General features: G+C 41.8%; 1 protein-coding gene across 1 annotated transcript in view; it reads left to right on the top strand.

The window, feature by feature from the left end:
- Positions 1-9613, top strand: part of MTA1 (metastasis associated 1) — a 77251-nt gene that overhangs the window by 62141 nt on the left and 5497 nt on the right. Inside the window, exons 19-20 of the mRNA XM_009870960.1 lie at positions 2798-2809; positions 7491-7522. Of these exons, the coding sequence (XP_009869262.1) occupies positions 2798-2809; positions 7491-7522 (44 nt within the window). The remainder of the gene's footprint in view (positions 1-2797; positions 2810-7490; positions 7523-9613) is intronic.

Raw genomic sequence — 9613 nt, 5'->3', positions numbered from 1 at the left:
TGCTTAAGCCTAGAGAGCTGAGGGAGAGTATGATTTGTCTGGCCAGGCATCTAGTTTTGACTAGTGCTTGAATTCCAAGAACAAGAAAATATTCTCAATTTCATCTCTCTTCACTACCTCCACTCTGTTTTGTAAGAAAGGTGTAGTCCTTTCATCTGTTTTGTTTTCCTCTTCTTTAAATCACATTGGAGGCATCATTAGGCATACAGTGCCCTTTCCAGCTCTTCTTCAACATTAGATTAGCGTGAACAAATTGCTGCAGAATCCTATTTTTGGAGCATGAAAAGTACATTGAGTCCTATAAGCTGTCGAATGCAGCAAGATGTTAAAAAAAGTATTAGTTTATTGCTTTTTCATTTTTGTTCTGGAATTTGACTGACAATATTTTGCCATGAAACTTCCTTGATTGATTGACTGAGTGGATATTTTGTGTTCTGGACCTATTTACTTTTTTGCTTACATCTCTCCAATATGAGGTCTGTGTGATACTTGTCTATGCAAATTCTTGGGAAGGGAGGGAGCATTGTTAGATTTTTATTTTTTCCCCCCTCTCTTTTACACCATGTTAGCTTTCATCTAATCAGATTTGTTTTTCAGGGTCATCACATGCACTCTAAAATTGGCAGAAAGAGAGAGAACATGAATGAGTAGCTGAAATAAAGGGAAGGCTTTTCCCAGCAACAAGCTTGCATTGATAAAATGGTAGCGGATCGAATGCTGAAAATTGGAGAGGGTTTATAGAAGAGCCATGAAAACAGGGAAGGGACTGGAAAAAGCACATGGTATAATGGAAAATGCTTTTATCAAAGTGGAAGTTGTAGACATTTGTCCCTGCTGACAGGAGCAGCAGAAGTGTAATAATAGAGGGCTTTTTAGCCTATCTGAGAATGGAATAATGAGCTGCAGTAGCCAGAAGGTACAGTAGAAAAACTTTGGCTGGAAACAAGCTGCAAATTTTTGAGTGAGGTTAATTAACTGTTGGAATACCTTGCTTCTGCCACTGGGCATTTCTAAACCAAAATGGAATGTCACTCTAATTTAAAATGTTCTGGTTCATTGTTTCTCACCCCCTTTTGGGGAAATGGGAATGAACTCCTAGAACTGGAAGCATTCATCAGCCTAGTGTGGCATTAGTTTAATTATCAAGAGATGAGCATGGAAGTGGAATTACTGTTCTTGATCAAAACCAACTATGGGTGTGGGAATGGAAGGATCAGCATCAGCTAAATAGGGTGACCATACTTATCTTGAGGGGTTTTTTCTGGCTGACTTAGATTTTGCAGAAAATTTGGACTTAGCCTGTATGCATAATCTGCATGAAAATTCTGCTTTTGTCAGCATTGGCCCTCGTTGCCCTTCCAAAGTTGAGGATGACCAGCCAAAGGAAATCTGCCCATCCAGGAATGACTGTAAACAGCAGTATTGGTCTTTTAATGTTATACATAGGGTACTGGGGAAAAGACCTGGTTTTAGCTGTTGATATCTGGACCAGAGTAATGCTGGCTGGTGTCAAGAGAGAAAATGTTCAGTGCTTTGTAAAGGAATGACTGTTGGTTCTTGCCAGCAACAGCGACTGGGAAGAATGACAAGTTGTGTGAAATGCTTTTTGGAGACCTCAAGAGCTGTGTGCCTGCGCAGCTTCCTTGCCTTAGATCATACGCCAGATTATTTTTGAGAATTGTATTTGAGAATTTTGACTTGACAATTTGAGGATTTTGTATTCAGAAGTGAAACTTCAGCTGTGATTAGTTTCTTTTGGTATTATGGAGAAAGATCTGAAATGAAATCAGAGGAGGGCCATTGTGCGCTGTGGATCAACTGGTGAAACCCATTTCACCTGTGAGGGATGGCATGGATTAAGATGCAAATGTTGACTGAGAGGAGAGTGCATATCTCAAGGCAATGGTAGGGAGCAGGTGTAATTAATATGAGAGGAAATGAATGTATAACAATGCAAGGGCAGAAATGCAAATGCCCTGGGTAGTACAAGGCCTGAATTTGTAATTAAATGGGGTCTACATGTGATACATACCATATATATATATATATACACACACACATATGTATATTATGTGTAATGCTCTCAATTCTAAGAAGAGTGAATAATTGAGTTATTTTTTGTTCACACAGCTTGGATCAACAAATCCTAAAGCAATGAGATGCAATGGCTTCATTGCCTCTTTTTTAAACTACTTGCAATGTTACAGCCAGACAGAATATTGACCGTGGTGCTTTTTTTAGGATTGCAGGTGGACAATATTGATTGACTCCACACCAAGACTGAGAGCAGCTCTCTGGTCCCAACATGCTTGTCAAGGGTAGCTCCTGACTCAGTGTAGTTGGATGTCACTGCCCCAGCAAGTATTAGTAGGGTCCCTGGAATACTCTTACCAGGAGACAGAGCTTTGTGTGAACAAACACATCATCTGTGAGGTACAGGGAAGCGAATTAGTGTGAACTGTTAGGCCAAGCGTTTTAGGAAGGACTGTCCAAATCCAGTGAGGTTCGTGTGTGGGGGTTAGTGAAAGGAGATGGGTAACAAACCACTACTTACTCGTCCAAAACTAAAGCTCTTCTAGGTGGAGTCTCTCGTTTGGAGTTACTGTTGTTTGACGTTGTCTTGGGTTTATCTGACCGACAGGCAGCTGTGGTCACTTCTGTGTTTCCTCGCAACCAAAGCAATCTGTGTTTCTGTATCTGTTGCATGGGGCTGGGCTACTGTATTCTGAACTATATGAATCTTTCCTTTTTTTAACCTTAAATCTTTTTTTTCCTTTTCCTTTGCCAATCTTGGTAGGAACTTACTTAGGTAAGTAAATTGCAATTTTAACATTTTTTTTTTATGTACAACAGAATTTTAAGAAAATGTTAGCCTAGGTGGTGTTTGGAACAATTTCTGCTCTGTTCTGCCTGTTGCACTTGCATTCCTGAAAGTTTATAGCCTTTGATCCTTAGAAGGTGGACACTCAATCCACTCACAGTGGTAACATGCTCTTGGCCGTTTAAGAAAACAGAGGAGTACTAAAGCATTCTTCTAAGCCTGTGAAAACTGTATGTATATGTCAACACACAGACACTGCTTCAAGTGAACCAATAAAAAAAGTGAAATCCTTGTTCATCAAGCCTCATTCATGCATGGATTTTTATATTTTTTTCTAGCTTACTCGTAGACGTGGTTCTCTTTATCTTTTTGTTAGAGCTGGGGAGGATGGAATCCCAGGAGGAGGATTACTTTTGGAAAAAGGAAAATGCATATGAAGAGTGTATGGATTTTTGAAAGCGATGTATCTTAGTATAGTAAAATTGCTGGTTGTGAAAGTGTGTTAAATTCTCTCTGTTCATTGTGACTGAAGACGTGCTTATGAACATTACTGCATATTGCATGTTCTGCATGATACCTCTCTGTGGCAAACAGAAGTTAAAAACAAAATGCCGTCTGTTACTGATTGCTTGATGTCCTGATTGGTTAAAAAAACAAAAAAGAAGAAAAGATGAATTATGTTAACGTGAGATGAAAGACCCATATTTTGTGTACGGTGAAGATGGGAGTTAGTAAGTTTGAGTAAATATAAATTTAACAGCTCAAAGTTATGACCAGCGGCTGGAAGCTGAGCTGCTCGTCCTGCTTGGCACTAGGGTCAGCTGGGTACAGACTTCTTGTGCCAAACTGGAATGGTCTGTACATACACAGGCAACAGTGTGTGGGTTCAGGTATGGAAAAGCACTGGAAGGTTAATACTCAAGTACAGAAGTGGCCATGGTTGGTGATTGTTTTGCAGCTTCTTGCTGTAGCGACTCCATGGAAATAACCCTGTGCTCCCGTCAGCGCTGGGCGCGCTGCTGAGGGTTTAGCTCTCCTGCTTCTGGAAAAACAGTAGAGTTAAATGCTATGAGATTGCTGGAAAAGAAACAGGTTGGTTGACTTGAGAGGTGGTTCCTCCCATCCCCATCAGATAAAGCAAAGCTGCAAAGTAACAGTAGTAAGAGACTTTTTTTGCTGTTCATGGTAGTCCTTCTCCACCTGTGTTTCTTTGGGTGAAAGTCTGTCCATCTGTAGCTTTGATACTTGAAGAATGAAAAGATTGTTAGAGCTTAGTAACCTGCTCTCACCGGTTTTGAGCCAAAATCTCTGTAATTGTGCTTATGCTTGAGGAACAGTTCGGAGGTTTTCGTCTCACTAAGTCGTGGGGAGCGGCAGCACGCTCTGAGGATGTCAGTTAATCTCTGGATGGTGATAAGTGCTTTATTGCCATTTCAGTAACAATGTAGAATTGCCTGTGGAAAGGGATATTTAAGCTTATCTGCAGATATACCTTAAATTTACCTTGTCTTCGTTTTAGCCTTTGGGACTTCCTTTTTATTTCACTGTGTGGAGGAGACTGGCAGGAGATTTTCTAGGGCTTTGGAATTTATTCAGTACTATGGAAAAACTCAACATTTAATCTTGATTTTTTCAGAGTCTCTTTTGTAAATTTCTTTGCTGCGGAAGAGTGGAAGGCCTGCTTAGTTTCATTATTGTAGACTTTTACACTTTGGGGTTTTAAAGCTTTGGTCAATCCTGAAAACACCTCCTTTTTTTTTGTTTGGTTGTTTTTTAATCTCATTTAGAGAGAGGTTAGTGGTGTTTCCAATATGTAAATTCAAGCAGCTGGACCTTAGATATTATCAAAAGGAACACGCACACTTTCTGCCCTGTGGGTTCTCTCGACACCTCTCCATGAAATAAAGTTAACAACGTGAGGTTTTTTCCCTGGAGAGTTGCTGCCAGAACCCTGTCATATTTTACTTCTGGTTTATATGCATGTGCTGTCTGACATTTTTAACCTGCTTGTGAGAAATCTCTCTCAAACCTTGATTTGTGAAGATGGAGCAAGCGCCTCTGGGAGGACTAAGTTCCATCTGGTGAGTTAGCTGTCTGTACCACCCCTTGCTCAGATAGGGACGATCGGTTTAGTTCTTAGAGGTGCCTGTCTCGCAGACCTCATCTCTTGCACAGAAGCCACCAGAAACCTTTGGGTGAGAATCTGTTTACGGTACAGATGCGTTCTGTTGAGCTGTTCTGCAATGGATTGCAGAGGTTGTGCTGTCTCTCTGAATCTCTTTGGTGACCATTGCTGGGAAAAGTTGCTAATTTAATAGCAGTGCTTCAGTTACATTTGCTTTTAGTGCAATTTGTTGTTGTGGCAAACGGAAGTGTCTGTTTTCATCCTTTCAGACTCCAGTTACTGAAGTGTGACTAAAGGGAGAAGTCACAGATAGCACAGATTAATATGCTAATTGATAGCTTATTACTGTGACAGCAAGGGTAGAAATTGCATTGAAAGTATAACTTTGTTTCGTATCCTGTTTTACTGGACAAAAGAGTTGTCATGGGCAGCTTTATCCCACAAGTTGAAGCTTAGGCATGAGGTGTGTCCTCGTTGTTAGCACTGACGCTTTGCTGTCAGAGGAGACTGAAGCTTTGGGGCTCAGCCTAAGTAGCAGTTCTGCTCAGCTTTCACTCAGTTTCTATCAGTCCCAACGTCTCACTGTGGAATATCCTGGCCTGATTCCGGGGCTTGGGAATAGCACCGTTTTCTGTCTGTTGTGCATCCAGCAATAGTCATCGCAGCAGCCACGTATCAGCTGCTCCAGCCGACTCGTCAGTTCTGGCATCAAGAATGTTCTTAGTTCAAGGAAAGAGCTGATCCGGAGTGTGGTTCAAATGAAACGTGTGGCTTCAATCCAGGGACAAGCATCAGTTGATTTACATCTCTCGTTGCTGCTGTGAATGGAGGAAACGTTACCTTTCTGTTTCAGCAGGGGGAAGAAAAAACAAGTGCTAGAGCTTAGCTCTGCAGCCAAAATATGCAGGTTGGTTCCCACTGGCTGTGCCGTTTCGCAGCATTGGTGGGGCTGGTTGTCCATCCACCTCCAACAGCTGCTCACAGCCCTCTTGCTGCTCCCCTGTAAAAAAGAAATGATTCTCTGGTGCCTACACGGCCTTTGTTAGCAGTCAAAGGTTGTTACTGCTCGTCTTACTTGGTGCCTGGTACATCTGCTCTACAGATTTGATGGAAATCTTTCTTGGCAAGTCTTTCTTCATCTCTCTGGATACTTAGACACAAAAATGCTGCAGAATTGAAACTACATGTTCGAAGTAGCTAACAACATACATCTACGTAGGATGGAAAACACGTGATATAAGCTGTTGATTTTAATGTGATGTCATGATACTCGGCGCTCAGAAAAGGTCCCTCGTCATTCCGCCTTCCTCCCTCCCGATATCTGGCTGTGCCACGTGTTCCCTGGCGTACTTGGTGTGAGTACGTGGTGTTTGGTTTTAGTAAGGAGAACTTCAAGGACTCTGTTGGAGGGTGTAAAAGTTCAGTTTTTCTGGATTCTTCAAAAAGTTTCGCTGTTTCCTCACAGCCGAACTCGCTAGCAATGGGAAGTTTCTGAAGTTGAGCTGGGTAGCTTACTGTAAACATGAAAGCAGAATTCATACTGGTAACATCAGCATTTGCTGATGCCTGTCCTTTAATGCCTGTTGGATTTGATGTACTGACGTTTTGATTCTCAGCCGGAAGGGGCTGAGAAGGGTGGCTTGGTGCACTGATGCTAACAAAGTGGTGTTTTCTGGGCACGTGCATCTTGGAAAACAAAACGGGCCTAACAGAAAGCTTTTACCGCATCTCCCAGTCCATTCCGTGCCATACCCTGCTGCCTTACAGCAACACATCCTTCTCTTATGTCCCAAGACCTTTGTGTATTCTAAGAGGTCTCATATATAAGCACAGTTCATGGTGGAAGCGCGATAAGGTATCTGAGAGCATAGCTAATAAGGTGGTAAAATCAAGCCCTGGTGCTCAGTGATTTTTGGTGCTGTTAGTGTTCCCGAGGAAGGGCTTTGTGTGACAGCTGGAGTCACTGTGCTCTGAGACTGACAGAGCTACACCTACGGAAGTATTTACTCGTGGTAGGTTCAACAGCTACAGCCTGTTTGCTGACAGCTTGTAGCTGACGTCAGAGCTGAGGAGTTCCGGGGGGATCCGAGGACGATAGGAACGATTTTATTTGTTGCTACCTTGACAATGTATAATACCTTCCACTTTCTCCTTCTTGATATCAGTAAATTCTTCCAGAACTAAAACAGAATGCCAGTTTTTAATTTTTTTTTTTCCCCAAGATTTGAGGAAAACCTCAGATCTGAAGGAGGAGGTGTACTTTTAGCAGTAGTTCGAAGAAAGGTGTGAATAAATGGAGAAAAGACTGGGCAAATGGAACGTGTTTTTAACTTGGGGCCTCTGCTCTTCAAACCATGTTGTTAAGACAGCTCTTTCTTTCCTCAGTTCCCTTTCTAGCAGGGGTGAAGTTAGTTTGGTAGTCAACTCCTGTTTTAGCAAAACAACACGGTCGCAATCATAGCTGCGTGTGTTTTGATTTTGTACTTTTTTCTGTCTTGGAAAAGCAATGGTCTTACCAGCTCTATTCTCTTTCCTGTTTGTTAGGTCTGCCTAACCACGGACAAACCAGACAAATGGTAAGAGAATGTTCATTTAACCAAAACAGGGAAAAGAAGAATTATTAACCCGCGCTAGATAGAACACCCCATTAAACCGTAGTGTTTCACTTCCGTCTTTGCTGTTTGCAGCTGGTCATACTTCCCAATTAGTTGAAACATTTTTTAAAAAAAACATCGTTATTTTGGGGCATATGAAACATCCACGTGGTTAAATACAATTTAAATTTCAAATTTATCTATCTGTGTGTCTATAAATGAGATTCTGTTTTGGATGGAACATTTTGTTTCTGCTGGTACAGAAACTGAGTGGCTGTTCATAGCAAAGTTCTGGGATGTGTTTCTAGGTGGAATGTGTTTCCCTGAAGGAGGAAGGTTGAAATGATGGAAGGGTTTGTTTGGAAAACCTCAACTGCTTTTTTTTCTTTTTTTTTTTTTTAGTAAGTTGATGTGCAAGTTGTCTGCTGAGAATGCTTGGTTTTTATGTTCTTTTTTTTTAGTAAAAATTATCCTTAGCTTTTCATCCACTCTGCTGAGTTTTATCAAAGGACAGAAGCAAATAGCCAGTCTGGTTGATGTGTCTCTGGCAAAATGCTTTCTCATAAATTTCACCTTGGTGTGAAGGGGCCAGTGCAGAGGCTGAGCATCATTTTACCCCACCCCTTAGGCATGGTTTGTGGGAAACTCATGGGAGAGAATTTCAAGTGTAAACTCTTTTCCCCTGAAAAAATGATCTTCTGGTCTTGATCAAGTGAAGCTTCCTCACGAGGTGAGCTGCCACAAGGTGTTCGAGTCTGCAGAGTCGCTCTGAGCCGGGTGGGTCAGTCGCAGGTATGACCGGTGGTCCCCAAATAGTGATCACAAGCATTATTAAATCCGATAGCGTCCTCGGATAGCGGGCAGTGTCGTGAGGGTGGGCTATAACTCGAGCATGCTAGTCTGCTTGCGATAACAGAGCATTCCTTTGGTTTGTTACTTGAGCATCCGACCCAAAGTGGTAAATTGTATTCCTCCATGAATTCAGCTTCATTTCTTGTCACTGAGGAGACTGGCTACTTGTTTGTGTCTGATGAGTAAACCAACTCTGTGCAGTGGGAGAAATCTGTGATGACCTAACCCTTTCTAGCTGGTTTAGGGTGAAAGCCCTGAGGTGCAGTGATTTCTGGTTGCTTGGTGAAGTGTGCTACTGAACTGAAAATTAAAGGTCTGCATTTCAGAATTGTACCATTTGAAACAGATTGCTCTCTGCAGGTAGAGAAAAGGCAACCTGGAAGCACAGGGGTGCCCCTTCTAGGTATTTCCAAGAACTTTCTCCACAGTTGTTCCCCTGTGTATGTAGCTTGTGCGGAGAAAACATCCTTCGTGACGCCAAAGAAAGGATTTTCTTGGAGAAATCTGGAGGGAGTAAAAGAAAAAAATCGGAAAAGCTTTATATTTGAAGCCTTTTCCCTAATAAATCTCATACAAAAGCAATTCCAAAAGTATTTCAGTGGTCTGCTGTGGTGCTGAAGTTGTCTTGTATAACATGGAGCTGGACAACTAAGAAATTAAATTGTCGTTGCACTTGTATACAACAGCTTTAAAGAGCCTAGGATTTTAAAAGGTGGGATTTTGTTTGCTTAGCTCCAAAGCCCAAATTTTCTACAGGAAGTAGATCTTGCTAGCGCAGTTGATTAAGGCTGGTCAAAAAAAAAAGGTCATCTATCATTTTTTGTTTTATCCTCAGATAAAAATGAGATAAACACAGGATTCTGTTGTGGTTTTTTTTCCTTGGTTGACAGACTGAGATCTTGCCTTTCTAAGTCAAAGCGTTAAAATTTGGTTGAGCTTTTGCCATAAACTGACACTTAACAGCCTCTCGACCTCACCTTTCCTTTTGAGGTGGATCTCCCAGGCCAGATCCTCCCTCATGTACAAGCTCAGTTTCCCATTTTGGGAGTGGAAGGGGAAGCCTTGGTGCATCCAGGGAGATGGTCTGACTGTGGACCACAGCCTGTGAATTACCAGAACTAAATTTTCACTGGTGCGTTTTCTGACCAGCTTTAATTTATCCATATCAAATTATCTGGGCTCTTATTTTGCATCTTTCCTGGCTGTCCAGTGTTACCGATT

The sequence above is a fragment of the Apaloderma vittatum genome, unplaced genomic scaffold, assembly GCF_000703405.1.
Source record: "Apaloderma vittatum isolate BGI_N311 unplaced genomic scaffold, ASM70340v1 scaffold16086, whole genome shotgun sequence".
In the NCBI taxonomy this organism is placed as follows: domain Eukaryota; kingdom Metazoa; phylum Chordata; class Aves; order Trogoniformes; family Trogonidae; genus Apaloderma; species Apaloderma vittatum.
This window is presented reverse-complemented; position numbering and strand designations above follow the sequence as displayed.